The sequence below is a fragment of the Drosophila navojoa genome, chromosome 4 (assembly GCF_054131105.1).
Source record: "Drosophila navojoa isolate 15081-1374.11 chromosome 4, UAZ_NAV_1.0, whole genome shotgun sequence".
In the NCBI taxonomy this organism is placed as follows: Eukaryota; Metazoa; Arthropoda; class Insecta; order Diptera; family Drosophilidae; genus Drosophila; species Drosophila navojoa.
The window spans coordinates 13,399,345-13,424,699 of NC_142892.1; the positions used below are offsets into that span (position 1 = coordinate 13,399,345).

Consider the following 25,355-nt stretch of genomic DNA (forward strand, 5'->3'; position numbering starts at 1 on the left):
AACAGAAAATATGAAAACAAATATTCGAAAGATCACTCAATCAGCACTCAGCAAAATTAGGAAGCTAGCTGACTGTGTGTGTGCGTGTGTGTGTGTATGCGTGTGTGGCTCTTAATTGAGATAAGCGCCCACACATCACTCCTCACTCGCTCAAGCCTTCAGCCAGTCAGTCCGTCAATCAATCAATCAGCCAGCCAATCCAATCAATTGAAAGCGAAAAGCAGCATCATTTGGTGTTAACCTCTTGACGGGGGTTCAATGCGAACAGCTGCCACATAAATCTTCGAAATGCTTTTGGATTATTAGGTTCGCTATTTTGGCTGCTCGCAAACCGGTTGATAGCCTAACAAATTGTCGACATTATTCTTACAGCTCGCACAGCGAGCCAGCGAGCATATTTTAAATAACTATAAACAAATCGAAATATAGGAAAGAGAATTAATAAACGACTTCCTCTTGCTCTCCCACTAGCCGAGCTCCGTTTCGGTTAACCCGTTCTGGGCATAGTTAATTAAGTTGCAGGCGGCTAATTGAAGTTCCTAGTGCTAATAATTAGCATAAATTCCAGCAAAAAGAAACAATTTAAGCAACAACACGAAGCACAAAGAAATGTTAAACTAAATTCAGGTTTGCGGTTTCATTAAACAATCATGTACCCAAATGTATTGGCTCTCCATATAATATATTCCTAAGCATAAACAGACATACATACATGGTTGCTATTGTAGCTAGCTGTGTTTCCGCTCTTAATTAATTTATGCGCATTTTATTGATCACATGCCCTGCCATGGCTAATCGAGCCACAACAAATAACCGCAACATACAGGCCAAATTGAGGTTTTTTTGCAAGCATAGGGTGGTAAAGAGAGACAGAAAGAGGGAGATATTTAGAGATTTAGTTGAGCTGAATCGACTTCAAAATACTCTGGCATTCGAAGAGCTTGCCCTCATATGTGAATGTTTTGAAGAAAAACTAGAAGAGCTTAATCTAATATAGAAATGAATTAGCAGACTAGAGAGCTCTGCTAGGTTCCACTCAAGGTACAGTGAGATACGTCTATAAAGCGCTCTTACTTATGCTAGCATATGAACTGTTCAAGCTGAAGGAAGTACAGTCAAGAGATTTATCGTATCATACAGATATGAAAGAGAGAGTGCAGAGGAAGATTTAAGGCCTGCCAATAAAGGCTAATACTTTTCAATTAAAGTCAGCTAAAGACGGACACAAACCACTGTAAATGAGTTTTCTCCTGCATGCTCGCTCATTAAATAAACACACATAAATACAAATACAAATACAAATACATAGACATTTATAAATATTAATTAGAACATCCTGCATATTCATACTGAGCTCCTGGTATTGGTATTGCTTTTGCACTCTCTACAGCTGCCATTCATAAAGCCAACTGCATTTCAAGTGTTTTTATTTGATTTTGAATTCATGGCATAGCTTTTGAGTTATTTCCCCTCACTCTCTTTGCTGCAGCAGCCAATCGCAGCTGCCTTTGAGCGCTTTAGGAGCTGAGCTAAAATGAAAATAAAAAGAGAGAAATTGTTTCCATTTCATGCAGCAGCAGCAGCAGCAGCAGCTTTAAACGCATTTTTCCACACAAGTGCTACGCAATCTTGCCCCCTGATAGTTGCACGTCTTCAGCTGCTCAGTTACAGTGTGCCATTCACATGCTTCACCTGCTGCCAGCTATCAGCACAGCGTGGAGGAGCCGCAGCAGCACGTAGTGCTTACATGACAGCCATATCACATCTAATATGCCGCTTGGCTGTGCCAGTTGAGATTGTCCTGTTTAGTTAGTTTCTTTTTGTTTTTCCCTTTTTTGTTTTTGGTGCTTTACTTTTTGCATGGTAATCTTATTGCCCCGAGAGCCTCGTCATGACGCTGCCTCTGAGCTGTTTCAGTTGCCTTCAATATTATGTCCCGGCCGGGGCAATGTTCTGTGCAGCGGTCGTTGCACAGCAAAACCAAATTGTGAGAGTCATGTTGTTAATGCTGTGCATTCCATTTGGCTTTTGCTGATGCTGCCAGCTGTTGTTGTTGTTGCTGTTGTTGTTGTTGCATATCATTGTCCGTAGACACCACAATCCTTTGACAGTTCAGTTTTGTAACGACTATCAGTTGGCATTGCGGCCCTTGGGTCGTATGCGCAATATCACGCATACGCATAGCTGGCATGAGGCAGCAGTTTTAATTGAATTCAAGCGAATTGAAAGTTTTGCCAGCCTGGCTGGCGCACTTTTTGCTCTGGCTGTTGCCGCACGCAAGTTTAAATTAATTTCCAGTCGAGTTTTCCAAAAAGTTGTTTAATGAGTTTAGTCAATGAATGTTAACAATCAAACTGCTCTGGGGAATAGCTGCCACTCTCTCTCTCTCTCTCTCACTCTGACTAGTTGTTGAAGTGAGTATTGAAATTACCCTGCAGCTACAGTCAGCCGGCTATGTCGATTAGTTGCTCAAATATTTGGCCGCAGACACAGGCACAGTCATCCGCCATTTCTGACTCATCCTCTTTATCCCAAGAGCCCAACCCATTTTCTGGGAACTTCACAATGGCAATGCTTTGTATGCCAATTGGTGACGATTTAAATATGTTTTGGTTTTTTTCTCCTATTATTTTTTTGGGTCACTTCATCAACTGTTTCAGTTATCAATCATTTCCGCTCCATGAGTAATAGCAAAACTACCTGCACAACTATGATATAACCTTTTTCCCGCCCGTCAGTTACTTCGACTCAATATCAGCTGCATCGCATCGCATTAGCTCCGACTTTGACTCAAAACACGTACTCAGCGCCCAAGTATGCGCGATGACTGACTGATATAACCCATTCGCAGGCCCCCTCCCTTCCCTTCGGCTGTTTTCTGTGTGCATTTCAAATTGTCAGCTGGATTTGCGTGCGAGGCGCAGGCGCCAGCGACGACGTCAGCCTCTATACTCGAGCTCGAACTATAACTACAGCCAACAGGCAACAAAATCTACAGCAAATATTATGAGAGAAGCAGCTATAAAAACAACAAGAATTTGCTCTCAAGTGATGTCATACATTTGAATTTATGTCGAACTGTAGCCCCAGCCTCTTTAATCTCCATTCGCCTAGCGCCGCCGATGATGTAAATATGTGTGTTTTTTTTGTTGTTTTTGCCTCGAACTTCGTTTCAATTACAGTCTAGGTTTATATTTGTTGTTTTTGTTTTTGTAGTTATTTTTTTTAATGAATTTTTTATGGCCTTTCTGTTTGCATTGACATCAAAATGTCGCTTGAATTGTTGAAATATATTTTCAATTAATTATTTGCAGCACTGAAAAGAACAGTTTTTGTTGGGGTTTCTTTTTTAATTTCTGTGCAAATATTTGTACAAATTAATGACACGCAAACACGCAGTGAGAAAAAAAAAGTTAGCTTTCCCAGTTTTCTTTAAGCCGAGGAAAAATATGCTGAGCCATGGACAATGGACAACAGAAATATTTTGTTTGTTTGCCGCTTTGGGGCTGAAAGCAAATTTGTGGCGCGTGTCTGTGACACAGTTGACACTTTTTACACAGCTGACCAGGGTCCAGGTCCTGGCCAGCTCCTAGCTCATTCGGTTGTGTGCGTGTGGGACGCATTTTGTGTAGCTAGTTTTGCTGCTCGATAAACTCTGCTCTGGCCGACAGCCTGTTGTTGTGCATGTCAACAATAAATCAAAAGTTTTATCTTGTTTGCATGCCCCAAGATCAAGTGACATAACCAGAGCCGGAGCCGGTGCCAGAGCCAGAGCCAGAGCTGGAGCCAAATGGCCAGACATATTACTGCGTCAGCCCTCATGCCAACATCATTTGCAGTCTCAACAGTTTGCTCGATGCTAAACTGAACTAGTTGCAGCCGCATTGTGGGGCATTCTTATGTGGCTGCTGCTATCATAATGACAAGCATTTTGCTAGGCATCAGGCATCAGATATATGGAGGAGATTTGCCTGCGATCCTTGTGGCAGCGTACATTGCGTACTCAATCATGCCGTCAAATTGTTTGCCAACATGTTGAAAATCCGCTTGCCAGACGCAAACACACACACACACACACACACACACACACACAGAGTTTCATTTCCATTTACAATTCTCCTTTCCTTACTTTTTTCCGCACATGCATGAAAATTATTTCCGTTTAGCTGTAATTTATCGTCCTTGCGCAAAGTCGATGTTTATCCTGCAGCTTCGCTGTTGACCCAATGGCTATGCAAAGTCTGCGTCAATTTATTGACCAACTTCACCGTGTGTGTGTGATTCGTGTGGGCGTGGCTGATTAATAAGCGCCCCATTTGGGCATGCAAACATCTATGTATTTAAATTTGCTGACTTAAATGTCAAGGCAAACATCACGTCTCACAAATCAAACGCCACTCATAAAAATCAAAATCAAATTTAAATTCTAAATCTAAATCTAAATCCAAAACCATCAAATTGCCGCTTCAAGCGACAAATTTGGTTAAACAAAAAATAAATAAAGACAGCGCGAAAAAACATGACAGCAAATTACATGCAAATTACGTTTATAAAAGGTGACTAAGACAATTTGCCTTAAAGATCTGTGGGTGTGATTGTGCAGCCGCCGCGTGAGTCAGCTGCGTCTTATCAGAGCGCTGAGTGGGCCACGTGAGAGACTCTTCATTCGCTCAGCCACCAGCGAATGGTCGACCAAGTGGTTGCATTTCATATTGTAAAAGTTGTGACTTTGCGTGTCGCAAATTGAATAAATATTTGATAGCAGCTCGCTTAAATCAATATTTGTGTGGCATTCAACAATCTGTTGTGGCTTATCGTTGTTGAAAATTTAAAGCCACAAATGGTTATATTGGCCATTATTACGCATACACCACGTGCGGCGAATAAGAGAGAGAGAGAGAGGGAGAGAGAGGGACGCCGATAAATGCAATTGTCATGCGAATGTGAATGAATATTGAATGTGTTTTGGCATACCCTGCTAACCATCTAAGTGTGTCAAGCGGGTGTGTTGAACTGCAGTCATGATGCAACTAAATGTAGATTTAAATGAGTAACTGTGTCAAGTGTTGAAAAGTGATCGACATTTAAAAAGCTATTACCAATCACTATCGATAGCCACCTCGATTAATCACAGAGACCAAAATGAGTATTCAGGGCTGCAAAGCACTTCCATCTAGGATATCATATATTTCTGCTGCAATGCCGAGCACTTTACTTAATTATATGGCTGAGGCCATAACACGCCCACTTTTATTAATGGGGCAGCCCCGTTGCCTTAACACTCACTCGCTGGCATAGTTGTTATTATTGTTGTTGTTGTTGCTGCGGTTTCGATAGGGGCCATTGTGAGCGTATGCCGCAAGCGGCGCTTAACGTATTGCACGTGACGATAGTGTTAAAAATAAACATAAATAAATGCGGCGCTGCTGCGGGCAAAACGCCGACGAAAATAAATATAAATAAGTGCAAATGAAAATGGAAAACTGTTAAAAGCGAAAGATGAAAACGCAAATCGCCGCCTCGCATTCCGCCAAATGTGTGCGGTAAATATTGATTGGACGAAGCAGCCAAGGTAAAGTCAAGCCACAATTGTGGATGCTGCTGCAGGAAAGGAATCGTTCAGGGGGGAGGAGCAGAGGCGAGGGGAGAACGAGTGCGCCAGAGATTGAACTTTGCGACTTTTATATGCAGCACATATGGCTGGCCACAAAATATTTATTAGAATTAATGCAGGCGCCGTCATTGCGATGCACTTTATAAAATTGGTTTTTACGCTCAAAGTTACCAGAGACAAAAATTGTAAGTAATATTAATAATTGCAATAAATTTACCTTTAGCATAGACGATTTCGCCAAGTCAGGAAAATTGGATTTGAACTGTTGTGCTGCAAAGAGAAAACGTGCATTGTTGTAGTATAAGAGTGTAAGGTACAGTATAAGAGTAGAATATAAGCTTAGTTTAGTTATAGGAAAAGATAAGAGTTTCAGCTGATCGCTTGACAATTTTCGCTCAGTGTAGGCTGTAATGAGTCGACTCATTATGGATGTCAATTACCGAAACCAATTTCGAAAAAATCAGCACTAACTGACATTTATTCAACTGCACGACTTTTAACCAGCTGATCGCCTAATGGTTAATGACAATTGCAAACAACAATAACAACAACAGTAACATTAAATACTCGCAAATTGCGTAATAAATGCTGTTAACATTGTCAGCGAGCTCACTGTGACCGCACTGTGACTATTGTGAATGCTGCACAGACCACTGTGAGCACGGAAACCGTCTCCAATTGGACAACAAAAGCTCGCGCGCGCTTGCTGTCAACCTGTCAAATTGTACGAAACGACAACAATAGCAACAACTTGTAATAATAGTTATTTTTAGTTGTAAACAAGTTTATCTCTTGTTGCTTAGGTGAACAGCGAACAGCGAGCAGCGACAGGTGAACTGAATAACTGAAGGACTCCCCTGTTAAATTAAATTATTTCAAAATGTTTTTGTTTTTTTTTTTTCCTGGAAAAGAAATAAATATAGCATAAAATCAAGCGACAGCTGCAATGCTGCAAAGCTTAAGCTGCTTTCCAGCCAAACTATCGGAATGTGCTCAGCTGGAGTATATTGGATGGCAAGAAAATATAAAGTTCGTTGTAAGCAGCTTAAAGATTTTTCCCCTGTGCACACATTGGCTAAAAATAGTGGAGTTCCACGGCAGCAGCTGACGCTGGGCTGCAAAACTATTTAATCAGCAACTAATTGAGTTATTTTAAGACTGCCTGCATAATAAACTAAGTTAGATAGAGCCTTTGCACAGCTTATGAATTATTTATTAGATAAATCGGCTGAGACTGCGATGAATCCAGATCTTTAACTGACAACCAAAATAAACCAGATTTATGAATATCTTTAATGATATAATCACAGTCAAATTAGCAAGTTTATAGTTCATAAATTATATAAAATGTTTATCATAGAATGTTGTTAAATAGAATGTTTATGTTCAGTTAATAAAATGAATTTCTGTTCCACTGTGTGCAGCACATTATTGTCGGATTTTTTAAATTAAAATTTGGGATTAGTCAGCTGAGTTGACTTTTAATGGATTTTATTTTGGAGTTTAATTGTCTACTTCCAGCATCTGTAGAGCATACAGAAAACTGAAATATCTTTAATTTTTACTTTCTCCCATACAACATCTCTTCCACTGTGCTGCTCGCGTTGCTGGGCTTTTCCGCATCTTCCATTTGGCGTTAGTTGGGGCTTTTGCCCGCTGTTGTTGCAACATCTGCAACAAAGTTTGCTCCGCAACTTTTCGCACAGACATTTGGCTGCAGTTTGGTACGGTTGATTTCAGTTTGCCGCCGTTATTTGTTATGGGAGTCTATTTGCGGCACGTTTATGCAAATCGAATTGACGTTTCATTTTCCGCGAAAACTTTGCTCCAATTATGGCAACAGACAGGCGCCACATTAGCTGACAATTGTTTGGTGTCTGGGGACTTTCGATTTCACAATTCTGCTCCCTGTAGTATGACGTCCGACCACGACCACGCCCACCCAAAATGGCACAGGTATCAACGCCCAGAGTACTGGTATTTTATTGATCTTAATTGCCTAAAATTGGGCGAGCTTGGGCGCAATAATTGAAATTTGTTAAACAAAAAGAAAAAAAAATAAGAAACTCAGGCAATTATGTCAAATAAAATGGAATAATTTATCAATTGCGTTCCGTAAACTACTTTAAGCATTTCTCATATGTATGCAAAATGGCAATTAAACTAAATTCGGAATATTGGAGAAATGCCGTATGATGTGGGTGAGTAGAGGGAGTGGTGCGAACCACTGACTGACTTGAGAGCACATTTATTAATTCAATTTCGTTGCTTTGGCCCCAAAAACGGAATATGAATAAAAATCAAGAGGCAACAGCTGTCTATGACAGCGTGGAAATCATATATACTCTACAACGGGGTATATGTGGCATTTAATGAGGATTACTAGAATTAGTAAAGAATTATTTAAAAATATATACATATGTATGCAGCAAGTCAAAATGTATATTAACTATGGAGTATATAAAATATTAAGTAAACCATTTAGTCTTATGCTTCACAAAATCATGCTACCTTCTAGCAAGTGTATATCAAAATGGGTAGGAAACAATATGAATGCAGGGCAGAGCAAAATATTCGATTGAAATTTAAATTCAAATCAACTTTCCAAGCAGCCCGCAAATTTATGCAGAGATATTTTCTCTCATTCCATTTTTTTGCTGCTTGTTTTGTGTTCCGTTTTTTGCTTTTGTTTTTGCTTTGCTTTTAGTGTTCTCGATTTATGTGGCCCGATACTTCAGGAATGTCACGGAACCAAATGTACCAAATGAAATGCAAAATTTGTGCTCAAAATGAACGTTTGGCAGCATAATTACGAATTTCACTTGCATAGGCAAAACAGAAATATCCCAGCGACAGCAAAACCAGAAGCAGGAGAAGACTCCAACGAAGAGGGGCCGAACGACAACAGCAACAAGAATGTGGGTAACCCAAGTCGAACGTATCCCATATTTCACATATACCAGCTACAGGCGTATCACAAAGCAAACAAACAAAGCAATACAAACAAAATAAACGTGTCGATGTGAAGGTGCGGTTGGAGTATGGAAGTAGCTGGGGCGAGGGGGAAGTCCAACGTTAAATCAGCAAAAAAGTCAAATAAGCAAATAAGATAAATATGAAAAAAAGATGCTGCAGCTACTGAAAAAACAACAACAACAACAGTGAGTAAATGCAGGCGGTCTGTTTGGCAGAGCAGGGGAAGGGAGGGTTGAGGCAGGGCGGGGCGATACGCATGTCAGACTCAATGACATCTTCGAGTGGCTGCCATTTTGGCTCTGCACTCGCTCCAGGTCCGATTGTCCGTCTCGGTCCACAAGTCCAATTGGACTTTGTATTGTGGCCCAATTGTTGTTGCTGCACTTATTTTTGGGGCACATTTTGCAGACGTTGCTGCGGCATTAACAAATTGCATGCATTGCATTTTTATGTGTGTTGCCTTCAATGGTTCAAAAATGGCATTTTGCATTCAGTGAAGTGTGCATGGGAATGAACGGAGATTATTTCATGTATTATTTATGAAGCGAGCTGCTGGAAATAGACAGAAGCCAAGTGTCTTTCTATGCGATTTTCATGGCAAGTATTGCACAAGCGAAATATTCTCAACCGGACGAGTATGGAGGAAGTGAGGGAATTCAATTGAATGAGGACGTCAGCTGCAGCGGGAGAGTGCAAACTACTGAGAGACTGACAATGAGCATAATAAATTGAAATTCGCAAATGTTTTGAGCAGAGTGAAGCGCTGGCAATGTTTACTGAAGTCATTTTTCCAACAAAGGAAACTCGGCAAGAAAAGTTAGCTACATTTACAAATAAAAGTAGTGCTCGAATCAAGATGGAACAGTTTGCAAATGAGATTTCTTGATGGAACCAGCTAGCTACGTTCCATGGCTCAAGTTCAAGCACCTGTAGTGGAATCTCTTGCAAGTCCGTTAGAGAAAGACCTGTTACAGCACAGCTCCAAATGACTTGGGCGTGCCAAAGATACGGTATTAGCCTGCTATGGACGACCGACGACAGCATTGACCTGCCCTTCTCCAGCGGGCGCAAAGATCGTGCCAGAGCGTTAAGTGGGAATGGCGAGACCGGCTGCGTGGGCTTAACGGCTTAAAGGCCAGCCAAAGCGGCAATAGATCGATCTATGTGGCAAACGAGGCTAACAACTGGAACAATTTGTTGCCAGCCAATTTGCAGCAGTTGGCGCAGCGAGTGGCGGCAACCACTTCTGGAGTAATCTGCCGTTCAATCAATTTGCTGCAGGTTTGTTTAGCTGTCGCCCGTAGTTGAGACTTAAGCTATTAGCTTATCAAATTAATCGTCGGAATTAGCCTGCGCTGCGCTGTCTATGCCAAGAGTTAGAGAGAGGGGGAGAGACAACGAGACAGCTCAATTTGTGGCTGCCACACAAATTGTGGCAATTATTTTGTTTGCCAGCTTGCAACGCGAGCTGCGCATCTTGTTAATTATGAATGAAATTTATGCAACAATGGGTGCAGTAGCCACACACACACACACACACACAGATACTGAGGCAGCATTTGCGTGTGGCAAAATGATTTAATTTTGTCTTTATCGCAGATGCAACTACAAACTACAAGGCAACGCCTGCGGGAGGAGCTGCGCCTGCGCCGCGAATCGGACCAGATTGAGACTTAAACGTTGCTGATTTTGCTGCCCGATAGGCAGCCGGCACAAATGTCAGACGCGCACGCCCACAACGCACGATCAGCATGAAGGGAGCGAGACAGACAACGAAGAGAGAGAGAGAGAGGGAGAGGGGTTGGCGGTGGGCGTGCAATTTGTTCAATTGCGGCAGCCTCTTGGGCGTCACAAATGCGAATCTCGCATTTCGCTGTCTGCATCTAAAATGCTTTGCGGTTCTCCTCGTTGTTGTTGTTGTTGTAGTTGCTGTTGTTGCTGTGCCAACGGCGCTGCTGGAGTTCAATTGACACAGTAACCTCGTCGTCGCTGCTTTTATGCCCCATGCATGATTACCGCCTCCAGTTGCCACAACAACAACGGCTTTTATGATGCATTGCCCTGTCTGTGCGTCTGCCTCAGTCTCTTTCTCTGCCTCTGCCTCAGTCTCTTTCTCTGTCTCTGTCTCTGTTTTGTGGCTTGTGAAAATTTGTCATTAAGCACAATGCGCGCACATTCTCCCAGTTCTTTTTCTTGAAACTTAACAAGCTGACATGTTTGTTGATATGACTTATCTTGGATAGGGTATAAGCAATTAGACTTGCTGTTTGTTCTATGGAATTACAGGGTATGCAAGCACTCTCTGGCTTAAGTTGTATAGTTAGTATGCAAACAAATTTAAGTAGGCTTTAATTTTCTCTTTAGCATAATAGAATTTTATTAGACGCAGGTCTAGTAATTAAAATGAATAACAATTATTTTTAATCACTTGCATACTTAAATATATATACATACATATGTACATATACTATATTCCGTCTAGTTCTACGGGAACATTTAATTTCTGACTACGCCTCCTGCAAAGCTCAAGTCGAATCGCTTGTCTGGTCGATTGATGCTTCGCGGAGGCAGTTCCGCTGTTTGTTATGCTGGAAAATTGATTCAGCTACAAATATTTGCATAACTCATTAAGAGTGATGAGAGATAGGTAAACTACACATAGACGAGCTCGTAAACTAGGTTCTTTGTGTTGGTGTGAATGTGCCTCTGTGTGCGTGTGTGTCTCTGTGTTAGTGTATGCTTGCAGTTTTTTGTCGCGAGCGTCAAACGCAAATATTTTAATTAGTTTTTTTTGGGCGGGGAAGCGTCTCGAATCGCTGGCTAATTGTTGGCATTGAGTCAGCAAGCGAAACGGGCGCTGATTATGGAAAGATTATGCAAACATGGTCTGAACAGAGAGAGGTTCAACTGACTGACAAACCGACACAAGTAGAGCGTTCGATAGGCAAAGGGAAGTCGCGTTGTCCAACACTGGCAACTGACAGCTGACAATTGGCACTAGCCACGCGGAAAGTAGAAAATTATTGCCTGCTGGTCAGAAGTGATTAACTTTGCTGCATTATTTAACTATTTTTTTTTTTTTTTTTGCACTCGAAGCAAATTCCATTATAATGCATCCCTATGAGGAGGTATTGCGCCGGATCGTGGAGCAAATGCTCATGCACAAGGAATGCGAAGCGGAAAATCAGCTTGTGATTGATAACCTGGTCATTCTGATGCGCTACAGTGAGTAAGTCCATCCGCTTCTGCCCATTAGCTAACTATGTGTTGCGTCCCGCAGGACTGCGCGACATTGCGAGGACCACCTCGAACGCCGCTAGCCATGCGGGACGCTGCACGGCCTGTTACTTTGACGTGGAGCGCACGTTCCGCATGCTGGGCATTGGGGTGAGTGGCTTGCGGGAAATACGCTATGCCGACCCCAAGACCCAACCACCGGGAGTGACTCTACCGCCGACAGAGATCCGAGACGAGGACTACCACCAGTGCTCACAGTTGGACTTCCAGCAGCGAGGCACACGCAGTGGACGGCACATACCCAAGCATTTGCCATCGTTCCCTGGACTGCACACCTACAAGAACACCATGATGAGCGTTGTGACGGATCGAAGCTATGCCCCGGAGCGCGAGCGCAGTGCGCAGCTGCAGCGAAATGGCCAGCGTGCGCTCAATTCGTTCCTTCAGCGCACTATGCCAACAGTTTCACTGTTCAGCGGCCGGCATCCGAAAAAGAAATACCCAGAGTATTCGCGTGAGTCGCCCAAAGAGCTGTGCTTTCATACAAACTAATCATTCCATCCGTCTCGCACAGTGCTCAATATTGAGCCGCCCATGACTCCAGCTTATTTGGCGGCTCTAATGCCGGAAAGTGAGGTGTATGATACAGACATCTACAAGGGCAACACCGAGATCAATGTGATGGGTATGGGCCAGCATATTCCAGATATTTATTATTTTATATTTATTCTTTTGTATTTATATTTTAGACTACCTCAGTCGCAATGCTCGGAAGCCATCGGGTGTCCAATCGGAATATTCCGATGATGAGGAGATTGACCGTGAGACTGAAACCGAAAGCCGTGAAGCGAGGGCTAGCGAAGAGAAGGACAAAGAGAATGAAGGTGAAACGAATGAAACTAAGGCTTCTAAAGAGTGTAAGGAGGAGGATAATGGAGAGAATGAGATTAAGAATGCAAATCGTGAAGGGACTGGCAGTGAATCTTCTGAAGGAAATGAAATTAAGTCTTGCGGATCGAGTAAAGTTGAGAATAGTGAAGATTATGAGACTGAGGACGGCGAAGAAAATCAGACTTACTCACAGAGTGAGGATGAGTATAGTGTAGGAAGTGAGTGTGAGTATGACGAGGAGACTAATGAAGAGGATGGGAGTGGATATAGTGATGAAATTGAGAGTGAGTCTTCTGGAGAGGATGATATAGAGCCTAGCGAACAGAGTAAAGATGAAAATGAGACTGAAGAGAATGGGAGTGAATATAGTGATGAAAGTGAGAGTGAGTCTTCTGGAGAGGATGATATAGAGCCTAGCGAACAGAGTAAAGATGAAAATGAGACTAATGAAGAGAATGGGAGTGAATATAGTGATGAAAGTGAGAGTGAGTCTTCTGGAGGGGATGAGATAGAGCCTAGCGAACAGAGTAAAGATGAAAATGAGACTAATGAAGAGAATGGGAGTGAATATAGTGATGAAATTGAGAGTGAGTCTTCTGGAGAGGATGAGATAAAGAACTGCGAACAGAGTAAGGATGAAAATAAGACTAATGAAGAGAATGGGAGTGAATATAGTGATGAAAGTGAGAGTGAGTCTTCTGGAGGGGATGAGATAGAGCCTAGCGAACAGAGTAAAGATGAAAATGAGACTAATGAAGAGAATGGGAGTGAATATAGTGATGAAAGTGAGAGTGAATCTTCTGGAGGGGATGAGATAGAGCCTAGCGAACAGAGTAAGGATGAAAGTGAGACTAATGAAGAGAATGGGAGTGAATATAGTGATGAAAGTGAGAGTGAGTCTTCTGGAGGGGATGAGATAGAGCCTTGCGAACAGAGTAAGGATGAAAATGAGACTAATGAAGAGAATGGGTGTGAATATAGTGATGAAAGTGAGAGTGAGTCTTCTGGAGAGGATGATATAGAGCCTAGCGAACAGAGTATAGATGAAAATGAGACTAATGAAGAGAATGGGAGTGAATATAGTGATGAAATTGAGAGTGAGTCTTCTGGAGGGGATGAGATAGAGCCTTGCGAACAGAGTAAGGATGAAAATGAGACTAATGAAGAGAATGGGAGTGAATATAGTGATGAAGTTGAGAGTGAGTCTTCTGGAGGGGATGAGATAGAGCCTAGCGAACAGAGTAAAGATGAAAATGAGACTAATGAAGAGAATGGGAGTGAATATAGTGATGAAGTTGAGAGTGAGTCTTCTGGAGGGGATGAGATAGAGCCTTGCGAGCAGAGTAAAGATGAAAATGAGACTAATGAAGAGAATAGGAGTGAATATAGTGATGAAATTGAGAGTGAGTCTTCTGGAGGGGATGAGATAAAGAAGGAAATTGAGAATAAGATTTCTGAACAGAATGAAATTAAGACTTGCAATCAGAATAAGGTTGAGAATAATGAAGAGAATGTGAGCAAGGACTGCGAAGAGAATGGGACTTCCGAAGAGAAACAGAATAACAGTGAGTGCTCTGCAGAGCATAAGAAAGAGGGTTCAAAGGAGTATGATGGGTTTGAAAAGAATGCAAATTACGATACGGTTGACAGCGCGAAAGAAGGTTATATGAACAATATAGAGAGTATAAATGATGATGCCATTGAAAAGGAGAACATGGAGGATATCAATGAAACTATGACGCAAAACGATAATGAAAATGTGAATTTATATGAAGAAAATCCCGATGTCGATTGGGAGATGTTGGACTTATATCGAGACGAATAAGAATTGATTAAAAGTTTTGATTATGAAGTTCCAAGGAAATTATATGTGTTGTTATTTATATAGTCTATAGTCTTTTTCATATATACAGGATATATGTGTATACGCTCCGCAAAGAGAAACACTATCAACTCGTGCATTAAGGAATCATTTTTCAACTTCCCACTTGACTTTTGGGGCGTGTTTACCTTTGTGTCCAGTCGATTTCACTTAATCTCTGGCAGCTCATGCGCTGCGCGCTATTTAATTTCTTTCAATTACATTTCATTAAAAACTGACACACGTTTTCGAGGGGATTCGGATTCCATGCAGAGCCAACACCTCGCAGACAGCCAAATGGGCGACGGCTGCGAAAGTTCAAAGTGCTGGCAAGCGCAACACTTGCCTGTCTGCTCCTGCTGCTCCTGCTGCTGGTGTTGCTGCTGCTGCTGTTGCTGCTGCTACCTGCTTCTGCATTCTCCTGGCTGCTGCTAACGGTAACGATTCCCAGAGTATTAAATAACTTTGTAATTTAATTAACTTTGACGTCGGCGTCGCCGTCGTCGTCGTCGCCATTCTCCCGCTTAACTTTGATTAACGTTTTGCAATTTTTCAACAAGTTTGAGATCAACTTTGCCTTACGTAGCTTTAATGCCAGGTGCACTGGGCCGAAGGGTGCGACGGGTGTGAAGGGGCCAGACGGCCAAAGGATTCCCATCTATGCTTGAGCTTAAGAGTTTGGATTACACGCGACTTTTCCGAGCACAGCTCGAGCTCTTGCAGCTATTTGTGTCGCTCAAGTTATTTGAGGCAAAGTATTTCGAGATTAGAGCAGTTGATGCTGTCTCTGCCTCTGCCTCTGTCTCTACCTCTGCCTCTGCTGCTGCTGCTGCTAAAAGTTCAGGCTCAAGCTGCTGCTGCGGCTAAATGCTGTTAAAGTTTTCTCAGGGATTCAACTAAATGGCAGTCACAATAATTAACTATGTCTGAGATCCCATCAGACTGAAATCCAATTCCTGTCTATTTCTATGTAATTTTGTTCAAACAATATAGCATCATTTATTTTAGTTTGTTTGATTTCAACACGTTTCCGAAGATTATTTGATTTGGCAACAGCTGAAAGCGTTTCACAGACAATTTGACTTTGATATTGTGCCAGGGCACAAGTTGCAGCCGCAAATGCAATTGGATGACGTAAATGCAGTCGGCAGGAGTAGGGGCAGAGGCAGCGGCAGTCGGCAGGCGGCAGGCGGCAGGCGGCGCCTCTCATACAAGTTGCCAAAAAGACTTCATATGTTCCGATCGCAACATTAAATTGCATAAACATAAACAATAAACAATGAGAAATTCTATTTGTACATGGCTCATAAACGCTAACAGCCAAAGCCCAATTCCCGAATAAGCCAAAAAAGGGGGCAACGGCAGACGAAAATGCTGAAAAATAGAGAAAAATACAGAAAAATGCTGAAATTCCGAATTTGTTTAGACGCATCTGCAGTTAGTCCGTTGATTTGTTGCTCTAGATTGGTAATGCCTTTTTTTTATTTAATTTCATTTTATTTTAGTATTTGTAATGCTTTCTGTGTGCTCGTTTCGGTTGTCATTTTAACCCAATTTAACCCATGTTCGCCATTGGCTACAGTTTGGTTAGTCGTTTGTTTATTTGTGGTTGCCCCGCTGAGATAAATTGAAAATTATGACATAGGTTTTTTTTTTTTATATTTTTATTTCCGATCTTTGGTTTGGCTGCAGTGTGGCAAGGCCAGTAGGCGTGGCATAGGCCATGTCGCTTAATTTATTTATTTTAGTTGGGCTCTCTTTTTGTTGTTTTTCTAAAAAACAAACACACGCACACACACACACAACAGCGGAAGTGAAAACATGCAACAGCACACAAATGGGAAGAAAAATAAAAAACGGAAACAAATAAATGAATATTAGAACTAGTTGGGCTAGGAGTGACTAAAAGTTACCCTATAATTGCAAATAAAACAGTAAATAAATAAAAATATAATTGTTTTCTTTTTATGTTCTTATCATTTAATTTATTTGAATAAATTTGAACAAAACGCTTTAAATATGTTTTTTATATTCAGTTGAATTTAATATCCATAACCCATCAGCATGCAAAATTTTTCTGCTGTCATAAACTTTACATTTTCATTTCGGTTCACACACACACACACACACACAAGCACACACGCACACTGGCTGAACATGTACGTTATCTTGTTTGCCTGTGACCCGCTTGCCCAAACAAAAGCCAATTTTTCATAAATCTTTTCCCAGCCCTCACCTTGCCGCCCCTTATCACGATTCCCCTGTCAACTCGGTTGCTCCCATTCTCTCAGCATCCCTCTCTCTCTCACTCTCTTATTCTGTGCTCCTGCCCGTTTGCCATTTTTACGGTTGCATTTAACCTTTTCTCTTGAAAAACACTTTAAAAATTTACCGCTCTGTTGTTGTGGCTATAAAAATATTGTTTGTTGCTTCAGTTGCTCATACGCCCCGTTGTCAGTGGCCTGCTATACAAATTGCTGGCTCGTTATAATTATGACGTCGTGTTTACTTCTCTCAAGGGAACCACACGCACACATGCAAACATATGCGTGTGCGTGTGTGGGTGTGTGTAAAAGTCTCTAAGCAAATCAATTCAAGTTCACGCGCCTCGCCAAGGCTTAAGAATTGTGAGGCTTGTGTAAATTATTTGGGCACAGCTCTGGCTTCAGCTTCAGCTTCAGCTTCAGCTTTACTTTGCCTTTGTGAGTGGCTTTTGTGTTGGCATTTTCCTTGCGTTGACTTTGACGTCGCAAAGGAATGCTGAAGCTGCTTCAGCTGCTGGTTTGCCCTTTTCGTTGGTTTTCCGTTTTACTTCTTGCTTTCGGTTTATTTGATTTTTATTATTTTTGCTGCTTGTGTTTCGGGCCCTTCAGCTGCCTCGTGTTATTTATGTGCATGTATTTTTATTATTTTGTATGCTTTTTAATGCACACACACACACACACACGAAACGAGCCCAAGCAGCACAAGCAAAACGCCAGCAAATCGCTCGTCAGACACGCGCGTGTTTAGCATAAGAATTTGCCATTGACTTTGGGCCTCTCGCCTGGGAATTGTAGATTTCCTTGGCGCAGGCACAGCCGCCAGCTGTAATCAACTAATCAAGTGGACGGAACTAAAACCCTTTCGCCTCGATTTCGCCAAACAGCTCAACTTTACTCGTAAATCAAATTATTTAGTTTACAAAATATTTATAAATAAAATGAATTCAACTTTATTTCCACTACAACAATTTCATTTGCTTAGTCGAGTTATCGAAATTTGGGCGAAATTCATTTTAGGCCCACAATAGTTCGGCTCTGTCCCTACAACTAACTGTTCATTTGTACGTGTTTTTCGCACGTTTTCTTGTTGTTTTATGGCTGCTTTATTATGTAGCCCAGACCCAGACCCAGACCCAGACCCAGACCCAGACACAGACCCCGAGCAGGAGCCAGCGCCAGATCTAACTCTCTCTCTAACGCAACTTACTGCTAGGCAAGTTTTGTGCGCTAGTTAGGCGTGTATATCAAATGACTGTGCGTGTTCAAGTGTGTGTTTCCCCAGTGTGTTTGCTGTCGTTGCTCTGTTTGGGTTGTAGGCGTTCGTTGCTCGATATTATGGCAGCTATATAAAAGTACATTTATTGTATACATATATGTATGTACATGATATGTATTTTTAGCGGCGCTTGTACGCTTTACGTGTGTGACGTGTTAAAATTAACACGAGGCGCCATCAGCAGCCGCCACGTTGCGCATACGCCGCATGTGCCACCACCTGACTGCCCCCCCTCTCTCTCCCTCTCTCCTTTTCTCTTTCTGTCTCCATACGCGTGTGTATTCAGCTTGATTAAATTGATTGAATTTGATTGCTATCTGAGTTGTTGTCTGTCGGGAGCCGGCAATCTGGCAAATATTGTGCACTTTGTCTTGCAGCCCTGTTGCATATTTCATGGGCAACAGCTACAGCAAAGGCAAAGGCAAAGGTAAAAGCAAAAGCAATTAGCCACGCGTGGAGTGCACCTAACTTGAGCGCTGTCTGCCACAGCGCAGCGCAGCACAGCTTCACCTGCTCTGCCACCAATACGATGAAGTGAAATGCAAATTTGCCTAAGACCAAACACAGCCGGCAATTTCCACGAAAATGCAATTGAATTAATGAGCTGCCAGCGCACACTAATATCAAGTGAAAGAGCCAGCCAGAGGGAGGGGAGGGGGGAGGCATTCAGCGGCAGCATGTTAAGAGAATGTTTTGAATACCTAATGGCTTTATTATGCCAAAGCGTGCGGCATGCAGATTCAGTTGCACTTGCTGCTGGTTGCCTCGCTCAAGGTACGAGAACGAGCTGGGCTTTGACAATTACAATGTACTTGAAGATCGACTGCATCTCCATTGCCAGCTCCATTTTCATCTCGAGCCGTGCTTCCGTCAGCGGCCTGTCTCATTAGCCCCCAGTGCACAATTGCGCGCATTCTAAGCAGTTTGTTATCTTTTGTCACAGCGAACACAAATGCAAACACTTGCAATAATACAGATTCATAATGATGTTGATTACGGCCGCTGGGCAGCGGGATTGCTGTCGGCCTGTCCCAGTCGGGTTTTGCATTTCATAATCACAACAAGTGCAAAGAGCAACTGCTGCCTCGGCATAGACAACTGCAGACGTTTGGCCCACTGAGCTGTTAACAATGCCAATGTGAGTGTAGTGGAGGCAGGAAGTCGGTCGCGTCACTTATCTCTCGCGAGAGACACAATGGCAGGCAGCTGCAAGGTGAGCAGAACAATGGCTTCTAGCATAGTGTAAAAGGCGACTAACATTAGAGAATAGAGAGTATTAACTGATAGTTATTGTAGAGAAATGCACAGACGATTATATATTTAACTGCAATCCCATATACCCCATAGTTGCATTTGAGGATAGGGTATTTAAAAGCCTTAAGCAGACAGCTGATATCAAGCAGAAGGGCAGCGCATGCGCTTGAAAGAAACGCTACAAAAGAAAGCGTTCCAGCAGCATCTCTAATGCAACTGATAAGCATCTGGGAACAGCAGCAGCTGGCAGCAGCAGCAGCAGCAGCAGCAGCTCGAATTGCAACGCTTGAAGGTGAGCGAAGCAGGCAACGCCACTTGAGAATGGCAACAATTCAGCGCTGATTTCCGCATCTGCATCTGAGCTGATTGTGTGTTTGTGTTGGCGTTCACTTTTGAAAGTAGACTGAAAAGCGAAAAGCCGCAAAGAGGGGGAGAGCGGGAGAGGACACACACTCACACACACACACAAATCAAATCATACGCTGATCTATGCAGGCAGCAGGAGCAGCAGGAGATCTATGCATGTAGGCTGCTCTAATGGGCTGTGACGCTATCGCTGCACTTATCTGCCAGTCGCTGTCATAATGCGAGACTGCGCTCCTCTAATCAATTTCAAATGCTCTTTTTTGTCGAGTCGTGCGCCGCTTTTTAGCTAATCAGCTTTTGGCAATCTCTTTGAACACACACTAACACACACACACAGACAGATATACATGTCTATGTGTATAGTTTTCCATATGGCCAGGCGCTGCAGCAGCTTGTTGAGCTTAGACGCAATCGCGTCTGTCAGCAGCAGTTGCTCGCATCTCGCCTAAATGTTGCAGCAACATTAACTAGCAACATGTTGCTAGCTGCTTTCTAGTATAAATCACAAGTGTGTGTGCCCAGCCCAGACCCAGGCAACGGCACCGTCATCGGCACTGGCGCAGTCAGTCATAAATTTTTATTGCCGCAGGTCATGAGCAGCCAATAAAACTAAAAAGATGAAAAGCATTTTCAAATGCATTTTCGCCCAATTTATACAAATATATATATGTATATGTATCTATATATATATGAGTTTGTAGACAGATTTCCTTTGTATATATGTCTCATTTTGGCATGGTCTCTTGCACAAAATCAATGTGGCTTACCCTAGCACAGGGCAATACAATTTTGTCATGAAAGACGTCTTCAAGGTCTTCGAATAGAAATCAAATAAGATTTAAGCCAAAATGAAGCAACTGCTGGCATTGTTATCATATCTAAAAATACTTTGATAATTCATCAATCAGTGCCAAATTTGTCTTTTAGGGTATTGAGTGTTCGTCACGCTGTTCTATTTGTATTTTTAGACTCTCTGCCGATGACCTGGGCCCAGCCCAGTGCTCAGTGCATTGCCCATACGAATTATATCATCATTATTATTATCATCAGTGGCATCATCATAAAAACGTCGAGCGTAATGACTGAATGAGTGGGCTGTCTATTGGCCAGCCAGTCCCCAAGACTCTATCACATCGAGCTCATGTTGTTCAGTGTGTCTAGTCTGTCTGTCTGTCCGTCTGTCTGTCTGTGTGTTTCCCTGCCATTGCCATTGCATTGTGGCAGCAAGTTAACTTGTATTTTTCTCTTTTAAACCACAATACCGCAGATACACACAGTGCGTGACTTCGTGTGAGAGTGTGTGTTTGTGTGTATGTAGTTTATCCCCAGTGCAGCAGCTCCTGCATTTCTCCTTCCCCTGCCCCTTTGTGGGACAGGACATTTAGTCTCTCAACGGCTTGCCACACCAACGTCAGCACGTTCTGAAATTTGAATTCAATTTAAGTTGTTCCCAGAGCACACACACACACACACGCACAAGCACACACACATGCACATCTTTATGTCATCTACTATGCTCTCGCAGCTTTGTCAGCTTCCTCCCTTCCATGTGACCTTTTAGATTTCTATTTCTATTTTTATTTCTATATATATATACATTTTTGTATCGCATTTTGTAATAAGTTTGAACTTGAAATGGTTTTACGTGTTGTGTTTCTTGTCTTGCCTGCAGCTTAATTCATATTTATGTATATACACATACATACATATATATTTACATTGCGGCAATCTGTTATTTATACAAACAATTTGGCCTATTTTGATAGCTGACAGTTTTTCCAGGAATGTTCGCGTTAATTGCTTTCGTGCTGCATTATCAAAGTGCCAACACATTAACATGATTATTTAAAAATATCTGTTATGAGTTTAATTGCTGTTGCATTGCGTAAAACCAAATGGAATGCCATAGAATTACAAATATATATTTGTATAATTGCATGTCGTAAACTTAAATTAATTATATATATTTTTTTATTATTTATTTTTATTTCTATTTTTATATTTGCAATTGCATGCCGTAAGCTTGAATTATTTTTATTAAATGCGTACAAATCGTTGCAGGTCTTTTATATGTCTGGCTGATGAATTTATGTAGATCTGATGTTCAGTAAAATACTCACGCATTAGAATCGTCTGGCTATATATCAAAGCTGCAGAGCGCTACAAATGCAAATGTGAGGCATATCGATATAAAGAAGTGAGAGCAAGGATATATGGGAGCATGAGAAACTTAAAGTAAACTATGCTCTGGCATTTAATATGAGAACTTTCGATATAGCTATACTCTCCATATATGTCCTTATACTAGAGTAAGATAGACTTAAAAAGCGCATCGATTGCTTCGACCAGACTCGTTAGCTGGCCAATTTGTGGCTGTGCCTGTGCCTGGCTGTGTCACATGCACTTGGCATCGCTTTTTGACAGCTTCTCGCATGTCTGTCACATGCTCTTAATGCATTTTCCCACACATTTCTCTCAGCAGGTGACAAGAAATTCAATCGATTGCTTAACGATCATTCAAAAATAAAACGAAACAGAAACAGAAACGTGCTTTGTATATGATTGTATGTGGCGTCATATTAAAGTCTTTAAAAATACGCAAATTTCAACAGCTCATCCGTCAATGAATTGAATGGGCCTACACATTCGAGTGTCAGCAAATGGCAAATGAAAAATTAAATAAATTACGTGACAGCAAAAAATAGAAACATAAAAAGCAAACAAAAAGGAAATTTAATACCTAAACGCTTAACCTAAATTTGAAATGGCGCTAATTAAAGTGCCTTGTGGCCTGCTCTCAATAAATCAAAAACAATCTTCTAAGACACACCGACAGACCATAAATTAGTTCATGGACTTGTAAGAAAACGGAACAATATATACCATATATATAAATGTGATATATGTATGTATGTATATGATGTCAAATCTTACTTATATGTGACTAAATATTGTGACAGCATCTCAGCGTCACCTTTTCTAGATACTTTTGGCCTTCATAGCTGACACTCAATAGGTAATTAGATGAAAGAGAACTCTCTGCTTTTGGCAGTCGCAACAAGTGGTCGCCCTTTTCTCTCATTTATCTCAAATTGAAATTTAACAAATTCTAAAAACTTATCCGATCGTGTGTGCGCCAGCCGATGACTAATTTTTGTGTTAAAAATAAAGCGTAGGAAAATTGCCAAGAAAATTGGCACGCTTCTTGTTTCATCGGAAAATAAATAGAAAAGGCGAAACTGTTTCCCTGGCCAATGTGAAAAGAGCCAAGCGGCCAAAAGCTTTGCGAGTGTGTGAACCAATTAACCGAGTGAATTATGCTCAAGATGCCTTGGGCTTATCTATACAGCTGATATGTTATATATTGGCCAGACGGGCAGCCAGCTACACTCGCTTTCAGTTTCCTCGTTGGCTGAGAAATCTTGGAAAATTGGATTACGCAAAGTGTTCAGCAATTTGTTAGCACACATTCATTACAAATTCAAAATAGAAAGTGACGAAACTGCAATTGTATGAATTTTCCTATTTTTCTAGGATTATATTTTTCACATTCATTTCATTTCATTTGGTTTCATGAAAACCATTTAAATGCTACATTTGCCTCATTTTTATTGTCAACATCAACATTTGTATATTTTGAGTTTTTAATTATAGTTTTATAAACAATGTTGATATCATCGACCACAGGCGATGTCGATGTGAATATGTGTGTATATATTGACTATTTTTAATGCTAGTTTTTTATGACACGAAAAACTTGTGTTCTGCAAAACAAACGTCAAAGACTACTACATATATGTACATATATACTGTATGTGCATGCATATAAATGGTATCTATACCAATATACATATATGTAATACATTTAGTTGGGCCAGTTATCGGCATTTAAATAAAAAGTAAATTTAACTGGAGTACTTAATGAGGCCCGCATGATGTGAAAACACCTTTGATGAGTTCCCAGCGCAGCGAGTAAAAGAAAATAAAAGTAAATAAAACAAGTCGAGTGGGGCAGGCGGCTATGAGTGACTGCTTGATACGCGCCAAATATAATTGTCGTATTTGCTATAGATTTTTAGTCTTTAAGTAATTGACTGTAAAGATTTTTGATTTAAATTATTTCTATTAAATTCTATAAATTCTTCTTTAATTTATAACTCTCTGATACGCAAGATTTTTGTATTAAATTACCTGCAAAGAATGTATATAAATTCTATTTTTTTATTATAATTCATCATAGATATTTTCTGATATTTGTTTTAGATTTATTCTATGAGTAAGATTTTTTATTAAATTATTTGTATATTTATGTATTATGTATTTCAATTTTATCATTTATATATTTTTACATCCTACACTTCCCCTATCTACTCTGACCAACTGCAAGTATCCTCATACAAAGCTTACTCGCTAGTAAGCAATTTCTCAGTAGCTAATATACCCTTTTGACTCGCTGAGCGTGTATATAAAGAAGCTGCTAGCAGGGGCAAACATGAAGCATTAAAGTCTTAGGCAAATACAAGCATATGTATGCGAGTGTGTGTGTGTATTTATGTGCAGATGGAGCGCACTTGGTAGCAATAAAATAAATAACTCTGCGGCACTGAGGCAACTGAGTTAATGAGCCACCCGGCCTAAAACAAATCTCCATACCGCTATCTGTCTACCTCTCTCCCTCTCTCCCTCTCTCTGTCTGTCTGTCTGTGTGCCTGTCTCTCTGTCTGACTGACTGCGATGTGAACTTCCGTAGTTAGGCAGGAAATGCACATAAACAAAAAGTAGCTGCGACTACGTCAGAGCCGAAGAGTCGGAGAACCGGAGACTGGGAGAGTGGGAGAGACTGGGCATTCTCGCAGCAGCCGCAGCAACGCTTATTGTTGGCCAATTTGAATTGATTTTTATGGGCGAGCTCGTAAGCATTTGATATTTATGCACGCCCGCAATTTGTATACGCATTACAGTCAATATACAACATGACGTGCCCCCACCCCCAGCCTTAGCCTTAGCAGCATGTTTATGTAAATGGATAGTCGAGGGAGCCACACACACGAGGCCCCCAGAGCCGTCAGAGCCGCCTTGCTCGTTCGCTCTTCAACTTGAAATGCGGATGCCTTTAAATGCAGCCATTTTCGGACAATCTTTGAAGTAAACATTGCGAAATGCCTGAGCCAGGACGCACTGAGGCGCCCTCGCACTCACACTCGCAGTCACTCGTCCTCGTCACTGCAGCTTGATTATGCTTTATGGCCAGGCTAAAAAAGCTACTGGACCATGGCCCAATGGGATGGGCATGCCCAGAAGTGCTCAACACCCTGCAGCACCCCGACAACAACATTTTGCGCTGTTCCAATTTATGAATTCATATATTTTTTACATTTCACAGCTTCGCCTTTTGGGTTCTCTTTCGTCTGGCTGTAAGTGTGTGTGAGTGTGTGTGTGTGTGGGTACTTGGACGTCATGCTTTTTATTTTAATGCCTGCGCATTAACAGCCAAAAGTTTTTTTTTTGCTGGCTTTATTATTGCTCATTTGCACAGCCGCGTCCTGAGCACCAAAGGCAACAGCAGCAACAACAACAGCAACAGCAACAACAACAACAACAGCAACAGCAGCAACA

The 25,355-nt window shown here is 41.5% G+C and overlaps 2 protein-coding genes across 5 annotated transcripts in view; one reads left to right on the plus strand and one right to left on the minus strand.

Moving 5' to 3' along the window:
* The window catches only part of rgn (regeneration), a 50,485-nt gene that overhangs the window by 8,940 nt on the left and 16,190 nt on the right, over window positions 1-25,355 (minus strand). For 3 of the 4 annotated variants that reach the window (XM_089259671.1, XM_018101466.3, XM_089259670.1), the window contains exon 2: window positions 5,832-5,884. The exons of the other annotated variant lie outside the window; for it this stretch is intronic. The gene's annotated coding sequence lies outside the window, so the exon portion shown is untranslated. The remainder of the gene's footprint in view (window positions 1-5,831; window positions 5,885-25,355) is intronic. 4 annotated transcript variants of the gene reach the window in all.
* Window positions 11,640-14,572, plus strand: sa (spermatocyte arrest). The gene is made up of 4 exons (XM_089260109.1): window positions 11,640-11,815; window positions 11,871-12,341; window positions 12,402-12,512; window positions 12,577-14,572. The coding sequence occupies exons 1-4, from the start codon at window positions 11,701-11,703 to the stop codon at window positions 14,541-14,543; spliced, it is 2,664 nt and encodes an 887-aa protein (XP_089116235.1). The 5' UTR covers window positions 11,640-11,700; the 3' UTR covers window positions 14,544-14,572.

Coding starts and splice junctions, on each gene's coding strand:
- sa (XM_089260109.1), top strand. CDS start 11,701: ATGCATCCCTATGAGGAGGTATTGCGCCGGATCGTGGAGCAAATGCTC. Junction 11,816..11,870: donor GGTCATTCTGATGCGCTACA/GTGAGTAAGTCC, acceptor TGCGTCCCGCAG/GACTGCGCGACATTGCGAGG. Junction 12,342..12,401: donor GAAATACCCAGAGTATTCGC/GTGAGTCGCCCA, acceptor CGTCTCGCACAG/TGCTCAATATTGAGCCGCCC.